A 23835-nucleotide genomic window follows, 5' to 3' on the forward strand; every position below is an offset into this window, starting at 1 on the left:
CCGCCCCAGTTGCCGTACACGTTAGATTCCCGTGCTGACCAGGCTGAAACGACGGCACGGTAAACGTGCTGCTGGTGTTGAACAATTTCGTCCCAACTACCCTCGTCTCTCCGCTTATGTTCTTTCCAGCGAATGTCCAGGTGATTTCTGCCGGGGGTTTGGTGTCAGTGGCCAGGCAGGTGACATTGAGGTGGGTGCTCAGTCCGACGTACACCTCCCCAGTAAAAACGTCGCCGGTGATCACGTTGATGATGTACACATATTTAGGTGGCACTGCAGGGAAAAAATACAACTGGCATTACGACAAAACGGCAATTATTCTAAAACAACTTCAGTTAAAATATAAAAAAAAAATAAAAAAAATACAGCATTCGGCAACATCTGGTGTCCACGTTTCCATGATGGGGTTCATCATTCTGATTGTGAATGATGAAGACCTATAGTTGAAGAGAGTAACGCGATTATTACAATCAATCAACCTTGTTTTCTTGACGCTTCGAGCAGCATCGTTGCCCTTCATCAGAAGTTGTTGACATCATCGGGAAAAAAGATTAGAGAATAATGAGACAATATCAGGCAGTAGGGCATTCAATTAATGAATTATGTACTTAACACCATCTATTTTGCATAATCCAAAGCACCATCTACAGTCAGAAACATGGATTGGTTAGAAAAGAAGGTCATTGCTACTGCTAGCCCAGAACAACATAAAACCCAAAAATTTGAAACGGTTATGTAGCTGACGTGTTCACAGTTGTAAAGAAAGGGACTTTTCAACGCTTGACAGACCACCTCAACTCCACAGACGAAACAAGTTTACCTTTGAGTAGGAAGAAGATATGCTTATTTTGGGAAATCCTATAGTCACAATGGCAGTAAGACCACAGCATACACGGATCAGTACCTGAATTTTTAACTCAAACCACACTCTTAATCTAAAAGTCACTAATAAAATTTAGAAAAGTGTTATAAAAAACGTGTATTAAACCTGGGAGTAACATCGAGGGCCAGAACACCCCCCCCAAAGGATATGTATGAAGGGGTCACTGAAGCTATTTAGTGATTCATGCTATAAGCAGGGGTGTCCACAACATGTAGACCAGTTACAACCTGAAAGCCAATTTCTTGTGCACCCGAAGGATAGACGTGGTGCATGTTACACCGCGGACTGCGTCTATGAAGTATGCAAACTGTTAAAAAAGCGGTCATTTTGGAGACGGGAAGAAAACTTGCAGTGAGACCAAGTACAACAAAAGATAGAGAAACAGTGTCTTATAGGTGATAAACAGGAGCACAGAGAACGTTTCAATGGCGGACTGCAATCAATCGGCATGTAGCTCGGAGAAATCACGCATTGGGGCAACAACAAAGTCTTAGACAGAGAAACAGTTACATTTACAAAATGGGTGAAAGAAGCAATCTGCATTAGAAAGACCGAGAACAAAAACAAGGACGAGGGGCTATGCTGAGTCACGTGTTAGACCGGTGTCTGGCTCGCTCAACCTAACGACCAGACAGTGACAACTGCTGCTTCTTATAAGGGCAACGATGTTGCTTGAAATGTACAACAAAAAAGAAAATTTTATCATGGAAACGAGTTTCTCTCCAATTAGGTATCACGGTTTGTTAGTCAAGGTTGCATAAAAGGCTGCTTTTGAACAGTGAAGTGTTTCTGAGAACAATCGCCATTGTATATTAGACGTTCCGGCCAGTATGCTCCGCATAGTATACAAGGTTATGCATTGGTAGAGAAACATAGGTAACGACCAGTTTTCAAAACCCTATTGAAGGGAGACCACGTGCCCCCTCAGTTTCTATGCCAAAGGGTTTTATTATACAAATGATTTGTATGTTTAAACACTTTGATTTGCATAATGTGATCTGCGATCTGTGATCTGCGCAAGGGCACTTGTATCAAGTCTTTTCCTGTCGTGTTCGTGCAGCGAAGAACATTAGGCCTACACATTCTCTCTGTAATTTCTCTCGATATGGGAGGTCTATTGTCAATGACTTTGGAAGGGTAACTTCCTCTGAACTCCTCCAGTGAGTATTGCTGTGGTTTATAACAAAAACAACGATTCTATCAGAGAAATGTTGGTACTTGCGGGACAGAGATTATTCATTGACTCTGTTGTAGCTGTAATGGTTGTGTTGATTATATTTGTTCTTCTATAATGACCCCTTTCTCTGGTTGTTTATTCATTAAAAACCTTGCATTTACTTTGTTATTTATTCATGTGACTTGAGGGAAGTCTACTCAGTGTGACTCGAGACAAGGCTATACAAAGTATTGATTTTTCTAGTGGAGCCAAAAATAGTATTGATTTATGGAGCTGTGATTTTGAACTTGTATTTTGTGAATATTTCTTAGTCAAGGAAAATGAACATTATGTTTAGATTTTAAAGAAGAATTATGCTTATCTTGATTAGAAATGTGTATTATCAAATTATTTGTCATCATAGGTTTGGCTTTAGATCACTTTTGTGGATTGTTCACTTGACGTGAACTGCACGTTGTTAATTCACAGCTCCCAAACCATGCGGTCGCGGCAAGGCCTAGGCTAGGCAGTGCCTGCCCGATCTTTACAGGTAAATGTATTGTACTTTTTTAGGTCATTTTTGAATGCAATTATTTCACCAAAAATCCAGATGATTATTACTTATGTGCCCTTTATTGTATCAGCAAATTATTATAGATTAATATGGTGGTAGTTTTGGAGAATGTAATGAAGTTTTTGGAGAGATTTTTGCTGTAAGATTTAGGGAGCACTGTGAACAAATGCACGAGGGTTAGCAACCCATGTTTGCACTGATGGCACACACAGTGTGACCATGTGCAGTGCGCGTGCGTGAGCAGTACATGTATTGTGATATGTAACTTACAGTAGTTTGTGGTTTAAGAGTGATTTTATGTGGACGTAGGCCTATATTGCATTATTGGGCACTTAATTGTCTGGAGACCAGTTTATAGAAATGCTTACAACTGTCACTGTCATATAGTTTTGGAAAGTTCATGTAAGTTGGTGATCATATTGTGCATTTTAGGGACGGATGTGGGTGCTTGCGGTGTGTGATAGTGTGTGCGAGTGTTGGTCAGTCAGTGCGCAGGGCCGGCCTGTCTGTTTGTGATTCCATCCTTGGGTGCTCGATGCGGTCACCATACTTGCATATAGGCTTTTCACTCTTGGTAATTAACTGGGTAATGTGTGTACATCTTTCTAATACATGTACGCTTATTATTTCATGAGTTACACATGTACATTGTTTGTATTTTGAAATGAAACTTATGAGTGCCTGCCCGATCTTTACAGGTGGCCCCACCTGGGCCGATTCAGTTTGAATAAACAATCAGAGCAAGTGAGATCCAGTTTCGGTGTGAGCACTCACTCCAACAAAGAACCTGCGTGCCCCCCCTCTTCCCTTACTCCAGAACCAGACCAGAGCCCCCCTTCCCTGAAGTCCCCGCGCTAGAAGGCCCCTCACATAGCGTACGTACAAAGCTAGTCGTTTGTTGAACTTTGACCTTAACATTACTTTACTGTGCCATTTTATTTTACTACGTAACTTACTATTACTATTGAAATGCTATCTTGTTGAGGAATACATTTAAGTTCAGGAGATTGTCGTCATCATGGTAACTGTTTTTATGATATGATCCGTTACATTATGATCAAATATTCAGTTAACGCCTCCCCTACGAACCATTTCAGCGTTAAAATTGATGATTTTTTATGGCAATCTCTGGCAAACCTCATATTTTAAACTTTTTTTCTGATGCGGCGACCGGAAAGCATATTTGGGATAGTGTCACCCTCACAATTATGTTGCACGCGTTTTACTTTTATTAGATCTGCGCGTGCATTTCGGTAAGTTTTAAACACTTTGTTGGTTAAAACAGCATTGAGTGCGCGCACACAACTTTCCACCGTACAGGGTGCAACCAAGGAAATGTCATTCATTGTGCTTGCTTGACCAGGCTAACTACATGTGTACCATAAAACATCAACATCAGATACACCATGGAAAGAGTTTTATTTTGCACAGTTGTATCCAGTTTCAACATACCATTTATTGTCAAGGATGTATTTGTCCACACCGTCGTAGCCGAATACTGAGCTTCGCATCTGTAGCGCCCCTCATCAGTTAACTCGAGGCCGTTAATCGTCAAATTGCAACTGCGGTTGTCATGGTGATAGTTATACCTCCCCGCGTAGGTGATGTCCTCATTTGTGCACGCATCGTGCAAGGGTTTGTTGCCAAGCAACCACTTAAAGTTAATATTTGGAAAGCCCGTTGGAACACTTTTGAAGAAACATTCCAAGTCGATTCTCCCTCCTAGTATCCCGTTCAACACGGAAACCGTCTCAGTAAGTCCTATTCCTGTATAATAAGGGAACATTGAAATAATATTAAAATGGATAATCTTTCTGTTTTGCACACTGCAACAATGAAAGAGCCTGGGATGAATTTCGGAAATGCAATAATGCGATTTGTTTCATTCTAATAGGCAAGTTGACACAATCTTTCTAATCAATGCATGCGCGGCGATATCAGAAAACAAATACAAGGGAGCCCTTGCTTTGGCTGTTTCAGAATCAATATTAGTAGGGGGGGGGGCGGATTAGGTGCTCCGTAGGCCCTACTCCGCCCTAGGCACCGGTACACATTTCTTGTTGATGATATTACAGTACAAAACACCACACATAATCAACCCAGGCCAAGGCTCTAAAAGCCCATGAGCACCAACGGTGCCAATTGCTTCTCAAAAGTGGGGCCGGTATAAGCATCTTGGTCTAAACTAATGCGAGCGCGAAGCCTAAACGACGTGGGGGCTCAACGCTCTATGGTGCAATCTGAGGCAATTTCTGACCACTATTAACCATTTTTGTTAGCAAAAGATCATCTTTTAACATCATTTTCGAGTTTGGAGTCATTTAATCAGCTATTCTGAGCTATAGAATCAAATTAAGGCTACAATGTTTTAGTCGGGTACACAAATATTTCAAAGTGGTGGTTGGGTGGGGGGGGGGGGGAGCGAGTTGAACGACATGTTCATCCGTCCCCCAGCGATTGACACCCATGGCACCGCGCTTCAGAACGACATATGCCTACATTCTGTACAGAGTCAGTTGGTGAAATCGAAAATTTGGAGTGAGACCTGAAACTTGTTTTTAAAACTGCTGCGTGTGGGGATGTGAGCATGTAAACACCGGCAATCATGGACCAAAGACAAAATGGTTAGGGCACAAACAATACGTCCAAAATTGACAAATCGGGAACAAAACCAAGAAAGCTGTTTGTTAAAGAGTACAACAAAGGAATGAGGATTACGGACAATTGGGGGGGGGGGGTCAACGATTGCCGGTGTTTACAAAGATAGGTGTGTGGGTGTAGACCTATTTGCGTTTTATGGCGCACTGTGGTAATTTTGTGGGTCACCGAATTTTTCAGAGGCCGTAGGCATAGAGCCTACTATGCCTATTAAATAATCCGGGATAACATGTTAAAAGCGTTTGGCAAAATGGGTTGATAATTCGACCAACGCTGGTCGAATTATCAACTGCCTACACTCTTGGGCAAATTCTTCCAAACAGTTTGACGTTTTTTTTATCCAATTCAACCTAATATAAGGTAATTTCATACCAATGCTCGGTAAATTACATTGCCCATCAGTGTTTTATCCAACTTTTTATATTTTTTTCCTTTTATTTTTTACTTTATTTTATTATTATTTTTTTTTACAGTGGATCAAGCGCTCAGCTTGCAGTTGAAAATTCGAAAGGGCGGGGGACGCACTGGTCCTCATTTAACGTTATAGGGCGCTCTTTTCCCCTGTTCCTATCTAGCTTTATACGAAGTAATTAACGAACTCCGTAGAGGAAATGGAAATAAGTAGCACGGGTTTGAAAACAGTCGTCACCACCTCTCTTTTGGTTTAATTCTAATGGAACATTTTGGTAGGGGAATGGCCCTTGTTGCATTTTTTTACCCAAAACAAACATTCAAAATGTTATTCATGTACGTTTTTACTCTGTTAGAAACACTTAACGCTAATAAACGCTAACGCTGTTCAGACGTATGTAACCAATAAATATAAAGATTCACGATTTTTTCTCCATGCATTAATTATATACTAAAAAGACTTACCTTTAAACACGATCAGTTCTATTTCAGATATGATGGTTCCTGCTCCTTTTAACACGTCACAGTAGAACTTTGTGCCATTCAAGGACCCAGAAACATGAGGGATCGTCAGAGCCCCGCTTGTCTTGTTAAGTACAGGCGTATACCCCGCAATGGGCGACGTAGATGTACATGTGACAACGGTTGATATATTTAGTACCCATTCGAACGTGACACCCGTACCACTGCATGGTGGAATCACCGCCCAGTCGAGTGCTTTGCATTCCAGCTCCACCTCCTCTCCCTCCACGGCTGTCAAAATCGTCTCTATGAAAACGCATTACAAAAAAAATCCCAAATCAGTAAATACCCTCATTTGTGAATGCTCATCGCGACTTTCGAAATTGATGATTCTCTTGTAAATGTTAGGCCTTTTTGTGAGAATAACCGTCAACCCAACGAGAAAGGGATACAACATGAGTTAAAAATTAGCATTACAGTGTTTTAGTTTTCTTCAAAATATCGTTGACATAATTTGACTTACCACAAGAAAGGTGACATACGGCACCAAACACGCAGATACAAATCATCCCGTATAACGGATTCATTTCTGAAGAGATTCAGTTGTCTGTCAGTCCCCAAATATGTCAAGCAAATCCAACGCGTTGCAGCGATTACAAAGAAGTGAAACCGAAATAGGGAAATGGTGTTTAACGTATGATTAATTCCAGTAAGTCGCTGGATGTGTAGCTATCAGGTATTATTTTGACCATCTCATATAGGGTCACGTGACTCTGGGCAGGTATTACAACAATAATTGCCTATCCAGTGTTCGGTGCGTAAATCAAGTAATAAAAAACACAAGTTTTACCAGTTTGCAAGAATTTATTGAAGTGTACCGTTTATTTCCAGAAAGGCGGAGGGCTCCTACCGTTTTGCACGCAAAGGATTCAAGAGACCGTGCGTGACCTCGCAGAAAATCTCATAAACCAAAATGTCTAACCGTTCGTATCTTCCTCTATTTTTCCCTCAGATTTCTTGGGAATGACAGATCCTGTGTCAACAGAAGTTCTTGGGTAGCACCGTAAAATTTTGAGACTGTAAACGGATTGTCTTCATCCCGGGCTTTCAAAAGTCCAGACAAAGCAACGACGTATGGCTATTTACGGGGGTAGATGCTCACATGCAGTGCAACATGGACATGATTTTTCATGTCCATGTTTACGGATATAATATATAAATGTATGATATCTTAATCTTGCTGCACGTAATGTACCGCAAAGTGCTCAGAAATTCATCATATTTTGTCAGCATGTTCTTTTAAGACGAGGTGTTATTTATATGTATATGAAACATTTTCAATTATTACAAATCCAAGCTTTTGATGAAGAGGGGGACAAATGGTTGAGACCTTTATATTGAGCTTATATATTACATTATCACTATTATGTTATAACATAGCTAATTCCATGTGAGAAATTGTGTAAAAAAGTGTTAAAAATCATGATATTAATTAATGCTGCCATGTTAATGAGGAAATAACCAACAAACAACAATTATATGAAGAGGAATCAGATAGGAAAGATCCTAACTATCTGTCTGTCTGATGTGTGTGTGTGTCACGTTTTCGTTGTGTAAAAGGCCTAAAGAGTGTGCACTAGCACAAAATACAATGGTTAATGGAGAGGCCCGAGTGTTGTATGCAGATCCATACATGGTATATATAATTATGCTCCAATATCACCGTTTCTTGAAGTCAAGGTTGTCACGTGATGTGTTTCGTTCAGACATTGAATAGTTTAATGCTACACTTTATCTCTATGGAAACACTCTAAAAAGTAATGCTATAACGCACAACATGACGTTGATGATGAAAAAAGTGGCAAAATGGATTCACGAAGGCTTACCATGCCCAGTAGGAGTCCACATGCAAATTGAGGTAAAGTAAACATCATTATCATGAGACCTCTAAGTAATTTTCAGTATGATCAGTTCCCGAATGTTAAATTTGTGTGTTATATTTTGAGGTATTTTTTAAAAACCAATTTAGAGCGCCTGCAGCCAGGTGGTTCACAAACAAACCGTGTCGAGCATTGCCCCTAATGTTTCCCAATAAAAACTACAAAAGAATAGTCTAGAATCTTCTTTTACAATTTATATGGTGTTTGGTTTTAACTGCCGCACTTATCGCTTGCAATCGGCGAGTTACAATATCTACACAAGTGTAAGTATACCGAAATGTTATCAATAATGGTGGGGTTGTATGTTTTTGTTACGTACCGAGAGGGAAGGATGGCCACTTTGATCCTCTAATTACAATCCTTACAAACTCACAAACTTGATTATGGAAATATAAGTTGAAAATTTTTGATTGAAGCTCCCTTTTGATTATTATTTAATTCGTTACTAAACGCACATTCGGATCTCAGAAAATATATACATTTCCTTTACTTTACCAAACTCGCTTTTCATCATACAAAAATGTGTTTCAAATAATCAAATTAGATGCAATCCCAAATTAGAGGAGTGAAGCTGCTGGCTTCTTAATTTCAAGAGAAAACTACACACTTAATTGAATTACTACACATGGACAATTTAACAAATACAAATTATAAAACAAATGTATACGCCGGCAAATTTACATCAACACCAAATTTCACTTTTCATTTAAACACTAAACATTTACAATTATAAGGTGTGCGACCAAGGCAGACAGAAAAATATAGATTTCAAAAATAATGCAAACATTTGACTCGTCTGATTGAACAAACACCCAACTGCTGACAAGAACCAACAACGATGGGAATAAACCACATTGTAACAGAAGATCTGAGCACCCAAGATATCCAAGCCACGCCCAAACTGATTTGCATCGACCAAAAATGTGGCTCATGAGGAATACACAAACACAAATTCCACACTTGCCAAAAAGAAACATTTAGGGAGAATTGGTCAGACACGTCAGAATTTTTAGCAATTAATAGCAAGGTAGGCTATACATGCACTCACATACACTTGTAAAAAAAAAAGAGACTAGTTCTCGCCAGCAAAACCTGAAAATATCAGCCATCCATTTTCAATCCCCCTAAATCCCATGTCAAGGAGTTACAAAAACAACCTTTTGCGACTTCAATACTGACTTTTGTCCCCAGCATAATCAAAATTCAAGAAAGTAAGACCGAGCTAACATGGCAGCCATAACACGCTGACACACTCAGGCCCTATCATAGCCCAAGGAATATCTATCCAAAATACAACAAAATCCTCAAAATATACCTTTAAAATTGTCTGCAAAAGCACACTTGCAACTTCTTAGTACATGTAAATAAAGAGGATAATCAAATAGTTTCATTTTAAGACCCAACGGAAAACACAACGTGCTTAAATCACGGTGGGCATGATGTAAAAAATACCTAGCCAAGCGAGGACGGCATCACATTATTTAAATTTAAATGTCGCCCTTTTGTGATAATAAAACAAAATGTATTACATTAACAACAAACATCTTCCATTAACATGACAAAGTCATTACTGTTTATGCTTTACATTCAGCTATAACGCAAATTATAACATTGCTTTTTTACACGCATTAATAAAGTCTATATCTACAATGAAGTCGACAACATTATATTCGTTTATGACTTATTAAATGTTGTATTCTATTAGACTGAATTCATGGACTGTTTATAAAATTCCATGTTTAACAGAAATCATCCTGAAAAAGTGTGGTAGCATCAAAATACAAATAATTTTAATTAAAATGAAAATGTTGGCTATTTTTTTTTATCTTCAACATTGAAACAGTTTTCAATTTTAATTTATAATATAACCTACAAACCCCTCGACTTTACTCCCAGTTATGTTGTTCGACTTAAACCAAATTTAACCTCAATGTTAACAACCACTACGTTAATTTTTTTGTTTAACAGACGTTTACCTGTACAAGTAGATATTGTCTAACAGGCCCACTAAAAGTAAAAACAGTGCAGGATATAAGAAACATTACTTTACAGATTACACGTGATAATTATGGAGTAAATTTAAATTCATCACAGGACTGCAAATCTACGGTGATTGTTTTCTAACAATTATGTTTTTTTTTCTTTTCTCTTACGGTTTCAACAATTCGAACAGCCGATTTTTTTTGAAGGCTTATTTCAAAGAACGTAAGGATTATTCAACGACAAACAAGCAAGCGGTCAATGTTGAGATCTTGATCCTCGAAAGCAAACAGGTTTTTTTTTAGCTAAAGCGTGTTTACCATGCATGTCATCCACTTGTACCTTTCATCTGAACAGGCCTGTCTTTTGTTTTTGTAATTTTTGTTTATATCAAGCGTGGAAATTTACGGCTAAAAAAGCGTTATTATTGTCAAAGGTAATACATACTTTACCTCACAAGTGCATGTTTTCATATTCTTTGACTTTCTTTTCATTTTAACATAATAAATATGTGTATTTGTTACGTATAAAGCTATATGCATGTGACATTACAAAGCTCCATTTTTCCTTAAATCATTTCTGTCAGCGAGAGTGTATATTGTGGTGAAATATTCCTCTGATTGGTACGGGTCTTATTGGGCTGCTCGCCCAGTGATCCTCAAACATTTCGCCAATTAGCATGCATTTCAATATAATTTCATACACAGTTGGGCCTACATCTGCCAATCCCGTACCAGATAAGGGATCGGGTTGCCGCGAAGGGGGCGGGGCGGAGCTCTCTCTTCCTTGCCCCCTTCCTCCAAATCATCCACACTCTGCCCCTCTACACCCAAGCTGGGTGCGTCGTCTCTGAAAAGAGGTGGGATCTCGACAGGAGTTGATATCAGGAAGTTGTCGTTGTCTGCGTACTGGGTGGGAGGCTCAGTGCGGATGGGCGGGACGCCCAATGGGTGTGTCTTGGTGTGATGGAGGTCTGCGTACATGAGAACCTGCCAAGACAAATAGGTAGAAATTACTGCTTTAAAAGCAAATATCACGACGTCGCATTTGGAAAATGTTATTATTTGACAAAGAAATGTATACAATTTTTTTAAGTTCACGGAAATGTAACCAGAATGCATATTTTGTTTGGTAACGTTGGTAAGAATATATACGTTTTTAATTAACATACTTCCTTAGAAATAATGGTGGCGGGTTGTTGGTTGCTGGTAGTCGGCATATCGCTTTGCTCCACCGGGGGACCAGGGAGGACAACAGTCTCAACTTCCCTATTGCCTGAAACAAAAAAAAAGCCAGGCAAATAGAAAGCTGGAACATCAGTTTTTAAACCAAAAGCATCCAAAGCCGTTGACATAGGTTAAAGAAGTGTGGCATGTAAAAAATCTTCCTGCAAAACACATACAATTTTTGATTATGTTTCCGGATGCACCACTTGAAGTCAGTGTTGGTCGTATTTCAATAAAGCAGAGGTAGATCGGACATGAAGCAGGTTTTAACTCAACGTTTCGGTGTGTAACTAACCGAAACGCGGAGTTAACTAATCACTTTATATCAAATAACGCTTTGAATCAATTACCGGGATTGTAACGTCGGAAGTTCCTTGCTGCTTGAATGCTACTGATAGAGGGCGTTGTGGCAGCAGGAGGCGACTGGCTACTCGGAAGGAACGTATTTTCTTCGTAGATATTTCCTGCATCTTGTAATAAATTTACCAAAATCATGAAATAAGCATCTCTTAAAATGGCAATATGGTTTTAAAGGTAGAATTAATAATAGACTTCGATCACTGTATGGTCATAATGGATATAATGGTCAAGGAGGCCTTATTAGACCCATCCAATTGAATCAGCTCATTTAAGACTTTGAATCAATAAAGAAGTTGCATCCTGTCAAAATGAAACGCAACATCAAGCAGAGAGCGAATCGTCATCCTTTAGTTACTGGACATGATCGTTATCATTGTTCGATGCGCGTAAGGTAACATTCCAGCGGCCCTGTCCCTTAAATATTTCCTACTTCCGTTTAAATTTTGAATACGAAGATCCCACTCTCGGCACTCAGGCACTCAGCTTAGTTTACCTGATGGTCCCACGACTGTGCTCAAGACAGGACTCACAGACGCCGTGGGCCTGTCGGGGCCAGTCCGTGTGTAGTGAACTACAGGCCTGGAAATAGCATGTTAGCAAAATAACGATATTAAATTTGAAGCTTATAGTGTCTGCTTGTTACATGTTACGTGTGTTCATCGGCAAAATTCATGCAGTTTTTTACAGGAAAACAGTACATGGTGATTTTACGGAGATTTTTTTTCCTATAAATGTAACTTCAGAAAGACCTATCATCAACAAGGACTCTTTGTGTAATGTGCCTAGTCTTGTCAAATAGTATATGGCAGTTATATTACAAGCATGAGTATTGCACCAGATTGCGCGACTGTATCAGTCACTCCATGACAAATTAATGGCTCTAGAAGCCATATAAAAACAGTAATCGAATGGCTTTCTTCGAAGGAATCGTTTGAAACATCTGTAAGTTTTCATTTGTTTAATATATTCCAGCATGCACTGTTCGTATATAGTTTGTCATCAGAACATGCATGATATAGGTTTTAAAAATAACTTCAGCAATGACGACCATTAAAATGAGTTTTAATATCCTAAACGACCTATCGTGTAAGTGCAAAAAGAAACTGACCTGCATTGCTAATTCAAATAAATCATTGTCAAAGCGAAACCCCTTTGACTGTCAATATTTAAAATACATTTTACTCACTGGTTTCCATCGGAAGGAACGTTATCTGTAGATAGAGTGAAAACAAAATTAAACCAAAAAGAAACATTTCAATTCGTTTCTGTATACCTTCATTGTTTACCTTGATTCATTGCGAAAGTGCAATGTGAACACTTTCGATTTTCCGATTTTACACTTTAAGGCACACAAAATGAAACTCTTTAAAAAATGAAATCACCTCCCTATTCGTTTTATTTTGCTGCCATAAAGCTTATATAGGACACATCTGTTTCCTGGTGTAACGAACTCCAATTGACCTTTCCATTCGAAGCGCATTACGATTACATTGTATTCTGGACAATCAACAATACTGTTCTGATCATCCGTTTTCCTTAGCGTTGATCTCAACAAATATATATTTTTCACTTATTACTGGCAAACATCAAGAAAACTATTTGAAGATTGCGTGATTGGCTGAACTAACAGGCAATGTAATATTTGCCCAATATTTGCCGATGTGGCAGAAAGTCCTAATGTCCACCGTTAATTCGTATACTATACAAGAAAAATTGAGGTTCCTACGTAGGTCAGTTGTATCAAATTGATGACACAATAACATAAGTCCAAAGGTAATGAATATCAACAAATTATTGCTAGCAGCTACAACTGATCATTAACGCTGCAGCATTTCCTCAGCAGCAGTTCCTCAAAGTAGCAGAATGGCAGCGCAGCAGCAGTATATCAGGAATAGCAGCAACTACTGTATGGCAGTAAGTCCGAATATGATTACAGTACGAGTATGACAGCAGTATGACAGTACGACAGCTCGGTAGTAAGACAGCCAATATCAAAAGCAAGGTTTATAGTAAACCGGGTTTGCCAAACAAACACTTACCCCTTTGGCGTTTCCAGCAGACAATCGCCGCTACAAGAACAAGCAGAAGTGCAGCTGCTATACCAACTGCAATGAAGATCAAAGACATCTGACTCTGCATCGAGGGGTCTGCATATGAAATGTAAAGATGCGGTTAAAAAAATCTTGACAGGTTTCAAATCACTCTGTCGCTGTATATTAACTATATTTTAACAAATCAAACATGACCATAAACATTTTGACTCTTAATCCCAATGATTGTGGTGTTTGCAGTTTGTCTATATACATCGATTTCATTATTTTCAATAGCACGGAACTATACTCTACCTGTTATAGATAAATCGAAGCAACATTGAAGATTAGAGCTAATAAAAAAAATACTCCAATATTTTCGTGCAACATCTACTCTTAATACTACACCTCGCAAGTTAAGCTGGAACCTTCTGCCTAAACGGCTAATTTGATTGGTCAATCACAGTTCTAACCTTTTGTGAAATTTACCCCATTGACCGCGATTTTACCCTCAGTTGATAAAATTGGCCGACCTTAATGAGTGTTAAGCGTGAGTCGCAAATCAAGTTGAAAAATAAACTCACTCGGTGTGTGAATTGTTGATCCGAAATCTCCATTGTCGGTTCGGAATGGCCCTGTAGTTTCAAAGTCCCCCCTTCCATCTTTAATACGTCAAGTTAAAATGTCAAAGAAAATCACATACTCTAAATTACTTAGAAGACTAATTCTGATGACTAATTTCAATGTTGCAGGTGACAATACTTGTGGTCACAATTGCAATTCAGACTCAAACCTAAATAATCTTTTTTTAATCCAACCTTTCTTAATAGCTTTGGCAATCCTTCAAAATCTGTAGGATGTTTTTTTAATGACTTAAAAAAAACCATTTTGGGGCAAGTAACGAGACGGTAGCAACGCATTCATTTAAAATACAGAGGATCAGTTTCACAACACCTAGATGAAAAAGTGCATTATTCGTACGCCTACATGTATGATAACTGCGTGAAGGAGCATATGCACGAGGTCAATAGCTGCTGTGTTTGCGCCCATAGTAACAAGGTCGTTCTTACAGCGATGCCTCTGTCCAAACCATCGTTATTGTTAGTAATTTGTTTAGCATAACAACATAATACCATCATACATTTACGATTTCACAGGATGCCTGACGCTTTATTTCAGGCTATTCGATGACAATTTGGCAGTTGCGTTTTCGAATGTTTGCAAAACATATCAGTAGGCATTTTTTAGACATGTTTTGTCCTAATGTTTAGTATATTATGTTATCCAAAACGCCAGGGAAAACGAGGGGGGAGAGACGCAATGACACACAAGCAAAAACACTGTACCTGATTTTTGATGTTGGCTGAGCAACCGAATATTCGTGACCACCTTTCCTCCCGCCCCAGTTGCCGTGCACGTTAGATTCTCCCGCTGACCAGGCTGAAACGACGGCACTGTAAACGTGCTGCTTGTGTTGTGCAATCTCGTCCCAACTACCCTCGTCTTGCCGCTTGTGTTCTTTCCAGCGAATGTCCAGGTGATTACTGCCGGGGGTTTGGTGTCTGTGGCCAGGCAGGTAAAGGTCTGGTCGGTGTCCGGTCCGACGTTCACGTCTCCGCTATAAATTTCGCCGGTAGTGGCGTTGATGATGCACACATCATTAGGTGGAGCTGCGGAAACGCATTACAACTTGCATCAGGACGCCAGAACAGCAATAGTTATAAAAGAACTTTAGTAGAAAATCAGCACTTATCAGCACTCCCCAATCAGTGGGTACTTCAATTAAACATTCGAGTTTTCATGTTTGTTATCCGCGTTGTTTAGTCAAGGTTTCAAAAGCACCGGGGACATGCCTTGCGTAAACATCATGTGAAGTGACTGCGTCTGAACAGTGAAGTGATTCTGAGAACAACCGGCAGCGTTAATTCAACGTTACGGCCAGTATGCTCGGTAGAGTATAGACCGCCTATGTTCTTGATACATCGGCTAAGAAACAGAGATACCGGTCAGATTTTGGAACATACTGATCAAAGGTCAAGTTAACGCCTCCTTCGAGGCAATACCTGGAAAGCATCGTATCGACTTTTTGGAAGACTAATGTGACGACCAGTGTTGCCCAGCGTGGGTAGCGGACCAGCCTACGCAGATTTCGTACCGCAAATATATCAACAGCATACACCGTGGAAAGAAACAGTTTTTTTTGTTTCATTCTGAAAAAAATCTAGATCTGCTTGTCTTCTTATGTTTTAGCTTTGGATCATTGCTCGTGGTATTTGTTATAATTATATGTAAAAGAAAATGTGTATGTTAATCCAACATAACGGTTGCCAATAAATAATTTATCCCTGAATGACCAGTTGTTTTAATTAAGACAGTTACATCCAGTTTGAACTCACCATTAACAGTCAAGGTTGAATTCTTCCACACCGTCGTAGCCGAATATTGAGCTTCGCATCTGTAGCACCCCTCGTCAGTTAACTCGAGGCTGTTAATCGTCAAGTTGCAACCGTGGTTGTCATGGTGATAGTCATACTTCCCTGTCTTAGTGTTGCCCTCTTCTGTGCACACATCGTGCAAGGGTTTGTTTCCAAGCAACCACTTGAAGTTAATATTCGGAAAGCCGAATGGAACACTTTTGACGAAGCATTCCAAGGCGATACCTCCTCCTATTATCCCGTTGAACATTGACGTCGTCTCAGTAATTCCCATTCCTGCACATAGGTATATCAAGTATAAATGAGAAATAGTTATGCTTTGCAAGCTTTAACGATAAATGAACCGACACACGGCCATAAAAAAAGACTTGGGGTGGATTCTTCAGCCTTCTCATTTCGGAAAAAGCAGCATCCTCTTTGTTGAAATTTTAAATATTTGGGGAGACCAACCGGCTAGTCGGCAGTGCAAACTCAATAATGCGGGGAAGGGTGGGCACATGGACCGCATTTGACGCTAGGGGCAAACTTTGTCCCTTTTTCCAATCTGTCTTTTGTTCATATTCCACAATTCAATGGAGGGAATGCATGTAGCACCTGTTAAAAGTGTCTAACACTGCTATGTTCGTTTATATTAAAAGGAAATTGATGGAAGGGACTTTGGTCAAACATTCTAAATATTTTTAATGTGTTCCTGATAAAAACACTTCCCTCTATTCACCCTTTTTTCATCAATTTTATTTATCTCAACCGTGAGAATAACGTTGACCCTGGGGCCACAAGAACTAAATTCCGTAACTTATGTAAACAAATAAATACAATGATTCATTATGTTTTTCCATAAGCATGAAAAATATATTAGAAAAACTTACCATTAAACACGATGAGTTCTATGTAAGATATGTTGACTCCGCCTCCGTGTAACACTTGACAGTGGAACTTTGTGCCATTCAAGGATCCAGAAACATGCGGGATCGTCAAAGTCCCACTTGTTTTGTTAAGTACAGGCGTATACCCCGCAAGGGTCGTTGTATAATTACATTGGACAATGGTTGATGTATTTACAAACCATTCGAATTCGTAAGCTGGACCAGTGAACGGTGGAGTCCCAGCCCAGTCAAGCGCTTTGCATTCCAACTTCACATCTTCTCCCTCGACGGCTGTCAAAATCGTCTCTATGGAAACATACGATAAAATCATCATAAAATCCGACAAAATTTCCCTCATCTGTGAATGTTCATGGGATTTAAGAAATGAATGATCCTTTTGTGGATTTTTTTTACAGTCTTTTGTCGTTATAATAACAGTTGACTTATTACTATAGATCCAATAGGAGTTAACAATCAATATGAAAACTGTGTTACTACTATTCAAAATATTTTGTGTATTATTCGACTTACCACAAGAAAGGTGGCATGCGGCACCAAACACGCAGATACAAATCAACGCGTACAACTGATTCATTTCTGAAGAGCGTCAGTTACGTCGGATGGTCCCCAAATCTGAAAGCAACTCTTACGCGTTGCAGTGAAGTAACGAAGTCAAGCTTAAATATAAAGGGACATCACGCGATAGTTTTTCTTTCATTTCAAGCTAGTCACAGGCGAAACTTATGTCGATGGCTTTTGAAACATAAACAATAATTGTGTATGGCTGAATAAGTAGTTGTCACGTATTATTTTGACAATGAAAGTCCTGAAGGGCTAGGGTCACGTGAATCTGTGCAGAAAATAATTGTTCAGAATCAGTATTGACTATGCAGCGCTACATATTATAAAAACCAACACTTTGATCAAATATACCATAACTGAAAGTGTAAGAGGATGTTTATTTCCGGAAAGAGAATATAGGAGCTTTTAATAGTTTCAAAAAAGCCATCCAGAGTGCATTGTCAGGGCAAAGAGATACAACGTACATGTTACTATCACGGAGCCTCTTACTAACAAAATCAATGCTTCTAAAATAACAGTCACTCCAAGACGTAAACGTGTTTGGTCTTTTTGGGAACACGCGCTGTTCCCACTGCGCGTGTTCTTATATGGGAACACCGAGCGTTTCCAAAAGGAACGTTCCGAGGAACGTTTGATGATTTTGGAACACGGGCTTACTTGTCTTTTGCGTTCCCAACGGAACGTTTCCTATGGTAACACTCGTAGGCTCAGCCATTCGCAAATGTATTTGCTTTTTCTGTACAAGTACGCACACGCTTACATAGGCATAGAAGTGGGGAACTTCCTTTGTTCTCGTGTACTAACATTTTGCAACGTCTCACGCTTATGTCAAAACTCTCTTATTTTAACCATAGTTACTTTCCTGGAGCTGAAATTCGGACTTAATATCCCTTTTCTAAAACTCTTCCATTTGCTTAAGATCAACCCACCTTGGAAATTCCTAGTTTTTGAATAAAATTCATATATCTATTTCGTGAAAAACTTTTGGGGTACCAAAATGGTACACCGCAAGTCGACTAACGGGGTACCGTTTAGGTACCCCATAAGTTTTCACGAAATAGATATATTTGCCCACAGACTTAAGTCGGTGGGCATTCCTTGTGTACCTCCCATTGTTCCGGTACCTCACAAGGCAGTGGTTGTACACGCATGGCGTGATGCACTAAAATGTTCACGTACCTGACTGTGTTTTGTCCGCTGACTTGACCCGGCTGTGACCCCGTCGTACGGTATACGACGCACAGCGCGCTGCACCAGTTTTACTCAACGTCAGTAAATTGTGTATTTTGTCCGATGTCACATTTACATTTTAAAGGCAAATAGCAAATTACAAAAAAGAAAATCATCTTTATCTCGAGATGATAACTGCTTGAGAGCGCAGACTCTTCAGTCTGTGGTTTTCTATTCGACTGTGATACCAAAGCTGTGAATTCAAAGCTGTGCTCAATTGTGGATAAGGTGTGCTCATAGACTTACTGCCATGTACTGAAACGACGAATACACATTAATTTGCAGAGTCACCCCCACCCCTCAGTTTTGGTAACCCTTGGTTTTGAAGTAGTCTTGGGTCAAGACGTTGTTATAGATACGCGATAATATGCCTGCGCGGCGATAATCCACCGCCGGGAGAGGGCGTTACCACGACGAGCCTTACACTTTACGTGTAATCCAGCCTACAATCGACACCAGACATAGACGAAAAGTATAGCGACCACTACAGGAGAGCGCTGTTTAAGGGGTTTGGTATACTACAGAAATTAATATGTATTTCTTGGATAGTTTTCTTTGACTGCTTGGTGCAATTTTGATTTCATTTTGCTTTAATCAATATATATTTAGACTTTTAATTAACTGTCTTAAGAAGTAGTAAGCCTTACTTCAGGGGGTACATACTAAAATAAAACTGTGAGATTTTTACATTAATTTTATAAATCCAAACAGATTATAACATCTTCAGATTATAACATTTGCAAAACCGAGTTAACATCTGTACTGTAAAATGACACTAAAAATAAAGCAGCGCCAAAGTATATATCGTCGTATCTATAACTGACCGATGGGGGCGCCCAAAATGAGACACGAAATTCCATATGATAGGTTGTTATGATTCCGTAAAATGCCCCCAATTTTCTAGTCCTGAAATAAAAAAGATCGCTTCACGTATCTGCGCATGCTCAACATCAGGGAATGCTGAGTAAACTTAGTTGATACACGGTGAATGCGTCTGGGAAATGCGTGGGCTAGCCACTGCAGCAACGGAGAACGAAGGTTATCCATTTGGCAGCACCGGTAAGGGCCGATAAAGACCCGCTGACGGCGGCGGGAACCTATGAAGCTTGCACAGGAAATGATCCTCTGCCCGTTGATAAACTCGCTGAGAACACCGGGCCGTCGAGATGAATAAGGCGGTCTCCGCCGAAATAACATTGGGTGAATTTCCGTAACGGACTGACACCATCGATGGAATTTCCAAACTGTCTGCTGGGCTGGTTGGCGGTACTCCTTCAGGAAGAGAAAAGGTATCGGGATTCTTCGCCTGGTGGCCAACGGACGCAACTTGGAAGCGCTAGAACTCTTTGCCCTCTTCGGTGCTGCCTTGACTTTGCGTGGCGACGAGTGCGTTGAAGATCGCTGTGATTCACAAATACGCGGTGAGAGAGGGTAGTAGCGACATTGTCCAGGGATTTACAAGGTATTTGGCCAGGGACTCTTGCCACTTTCCGGATTTTCAAGAAGCTTTTTGTTAGGGATTAGTCCTGATGAATTTGAGATTAACTTCATTAAGGAGAGAATAAATTTGGACAAAGAGGCTGCACTACCTGAGTTACTTGAGTGCTTTATTCAATTTGACTGTCGTGGGTCTTCAGGCTACACACCCATCTCTGTCAGCTCTGTATATGGCACGCTCAGGCTAACCAAGGAAATGCACCACTAGGCATGCTCTTACAGAAACATTAACTTGTCAATTCCCTAATTCCCACAAAAAATATAGTAAGGTATTGAACCAAATTACCAAGTGAAAGAAGTTCATGAGCGTTCAGCATGTAGACATATCTAATACACTTTTAATTTTACTTTTTGATAGATAAATTTTATTGAAGGAAGCCGTCTGAAATTGCAAAATAATATCCTTTTTTTTTTTTTTTTTTTTTACATAATTCAAATATAACAATGGTCAGCCAAATTAACTATGCAAACGTTTATGTATGGAAACATTGATCTGCCATTTCACATGTACAGCGGCAGCGGAACGGTTTTCAAACTGGGAGGGGAGGGGGGGGGGGGGCATCACCCAAAAAAATATGGAGGGGACCTCCGTGCTGAAATGTCGACACGTTATTTTTTTCACCGGACACTTGGCCTCCGTAAAATCGAATGGGGAAGGGGGGCTACTGGGATCATCTTCCACAATTGGGCGCGCTCTTCAAAACCGGCCATTATGAAAACTACGCATTAGGCCAAAAAAAATAAAATCTGTCTCTGGTCAGACCAAAGTTCCGGAATTGACGCGGCCACGCGGCTTTTTTTTTGGGGGGGGGGGTTTTCTTTCTCCAAGCTTGGATTGTACAGACAAGGTGGGGTACTATTTTGCTTTTTTCGTGTCCTCATGTACACTGGTGTCCTCCATAATTTGCCTTTGTGCTTTCGATCATTTGCCTTGTGGCAATTTCCCATTCCTTGGTGCTCTTTGGTAAAAAAAAAAAATGAGGAGGGGCGGAAATAGAGGGCGCTGTTGGAGCTACCGCGGAACATTTTGGAAAAAAAAAAGATCGACGTGCATGAATAAAATCGACGCGCGCGCTTACCAGAGACCGACTTATTTTTTTTGGCCTTATGTGCCCTTTTTTTCAGGGCGAATTGTAAGGGTTTGGGAGCTTGGTTTTCATATTCCTCGTTCTTATCAGAACTAAAACAAATTATCCGAAACGTTAGTGCCATTTTTGTTTTCACCTCGAGGAGGCACATTGATGCCCTCCAGCCCTACCCCATTTCCGCCGCCCCTGCACATGATCGTTTAGTAATATATCCCAAAGGGGAACTTCTTCCAAGCTATTATACAGATCAAAGAACGTTATGCATGACATGTAGACAATTTGTTAAAGCATAATTTTATTTAAATTTCTTTCCATTGGAGATTCAGTTAAGGTTAATTTTAAACGTAATGACCCAAACTTTTTTCTCAGCGTAGTTAAACATTGGTGATTTACTCTATAAACTTATGATTTACTCCATAAACATCTTCTTTGTTTGTAAACTTATGGCGATATGCATTTAAAACAAGTGCCCTCTCCTCATCATTGATATTCACACGAGCACATTTGTCGAACGTTCCCCATTTCGTGCCTAACTTTCGTCTTGCTTTCAGAGTGACAGTACCCGACGGTGGCCTTTAGCTTTTACAGGCATACAATGTATTTGTCTTGTTTATCTGAATACTGACTGTACCCTGCGTAAGCATTTATAATCCTACGTACCGTTTTTATTGTTCTTCTAAGTAGTGCTCGTACCCTGCCTTTGCCTTATTATTTCCTTGCATTTCGAGTGTATTGTTAATCTGAATACTGACTGTTCCCTACGTAAGCCTTTTTAATCCTACATAGTTTCTATTGTAGCGCTCGTACCCTGCCTTAGCCTTATTCTTTCCTTGCGTTTCAAGTGTATTGTTAATCTGAATACTGACTGTACCCTGCGTAAGCATTTATAATCCTATGTACCGTTTTTATTGTTGTTCTAAGTAGCACTCGTACCCTGCCTTAGCCTTATTATTTCCTTGCGTTCCGAGTGTATTGTTAATCTGAATACTGACTGTACCTACGTAAGCCTTTATAATGGCGTCTATAGCACTCGTACTCTGCCTTAGCCTTTTTCTTTCCTTACGTTCCAAGTGTATTGTTAATCTGAATACTGACTGTATGCTGTACCCTACGTAAGCCTTCAGAATAGTTTCTATTGTAGTGCAATCTTGGCAAAGGTGCAGGCAAATACAAAATATGCCCGTGCAGAGAAAACCCATAAACAGAGTGTTGAAATAATTCCAAAGAAAAGCCAGCTCTTCGTCGAGAAAAAAATCAACAGGGGGTACACTTATCAATAACAGAAAGTAATAACATAGAAAGGAACATGATTGTGGCCACGGGATCCATGCCTAAAGGCTGTATGTACAGTAGGCTTAAATGCTGAGAGGACTCCCTGCAGTTTGAATTCATATACCTGCACTAAACTAATTACGTGCGTAATTCTGTTTGCTTTACCGACTAGATGTTGTTCAAAACACATCATGTACAATGTACTTGCAAAATGATCGAGAGATTCAGCAGGCATTGTGTCAGACAGCTTTCTTTGTAAGAGATCCTCTTTTGTTATTTAGATTTGTGTACCGCTCAACGAGTTTGAATCCTCTTGCATGCAGCAAATAATTTGAATAATAACAGTAAGGCTGTGGACGGTCACGGTGGGCGGTAACTGTGGGTGGAGCGTGGCAAGCAAAGCTTTTCATTGGCTGAAACGTAAATGCCCGTCTTGCGTACGTTCAAAACGAATGAACACTACTAGCACCCAGAAGATTGCGTTACTGCAGCGCTCTCAATCCCATCACTGTATGAAACTATTGCCTATTGAGATGGGGCCGCCCGATAGTCCAAAGGTCTGATAGTCCGAAGGTTCTTTCTTGTAGGTTCGATAGTCCGAATGTACACGGTCTATAAAAGGGGGTTCGTTAGTCCAAAAAATAAAATAAGGTTCGTTAATCGGAACATCTGATGTAATATTCCGAAGGTTCATTAATCCGAAGGTTCATTTACCGGAAGGTTCGGTAGTCCGAAACGGAAATAATGTTCAATAGTCCAAAGGTTCATTATTCCAAATTGACAATAAGGTTCGATAGTCCAAAAAGACTCTAAATTCCGATAGTCCGAATCGACAATAAGATCCGATAGTCCGAATCGACAGTAAGGTGCGATAGTCCGGACGACCTGACGGATGGAACATGTGGGGTGATGGCATTGTGTTCCTTTCATCCCTTTTCTAAAGATTTCACATCGGTGATGCTTTTCTATAGAATTCACAAGTGGGATGATGACCTGTGGGTTATGGTCAGAACGAAGTGTCAGACTGACGAACCGTATTGTTAATTTGGACTATCGACCCTTATTGCCAATTCGGACTAACGAAACCCTATCGTCTATTCTGACTATCGAACCTTCGGATTAATTAACCTTATTGTATTCTCGAACTAATGGGCCCTTCGGAATATCGAACTTTTGGACTATCGA

General features: G+C 39.9%; 1 protein-coding gene across 1 annotated transcript; it reads right to left on the reverse strand.

Annotated features, from left to right (window-relative positions):
* Positions 1 to 10777: 10777 nt before the first annotated feature.
* LOC119735876 lies at positions 10778 to 17576 on the reverse strand. Its single transcript, XM_038209821.1, has 9 exons — positions 17513 to 17576; positions 16077 to 16391; positions 15027 to 15350; positions 13690 to 13797; positions 12837 to 12861; positions 12144 to 12229; positions 11641 to 11760; positions 11236 to 11339; positions 10778 to 11053 (listed from the first exon to the last, which is right to left on the reverse strand). The coding sequence occupies exons 1-9, from the start codon at positions 17574 to 17576 to the stop codon at positions 10778 to 10780; spliced, it is 1422 nt and encodes a 473-aa protein (XP_038065749.1).
* Positions 17577 to 23835: the final 6259 nt, after the last annotated feature.

Source organism: Patiria miniata, unplaced genomic scaffold (assembly GCF_015706575.1).
Source record: "Patiria miniata isolate m_02_andy unplaced genomic scaffold, ASM1570657v1 HiC_scaffold_29, whole genome shotgun sequence".
Taxonomy (NCBI): Eukaryota; Metazoa; Echinodermata; class Asteroidea; order Valvatida; family Asterinidae; genus Patiria; species Patiria miniata.

Excerpts from the sequence above, each read along its gene's own strand:
- LOC119735876 (XM_038209821.1), bottom strand. The coding sequence starts at position 17,576 with ATGAATCAGTTGTACGCGTTGATTTGTATCTGCGTGTTTGGTGCCGCA. Across the intron at positions 16,392-17,512 it reads CGCATGCCACCTTTCTTGTG|GAATGGGAATTACTGAGACG; the intron begins GTAAGTCGAATA and ends ACCTATGTGCAG. Across the intron at positions 12,862-13,689 it reads CTGCTGGAAACGCCAAAGGG|ATAACGTTCCTTCCGATGGA; the intron begins GTAAGTGTTTGT and ends CTCTATCTACAG.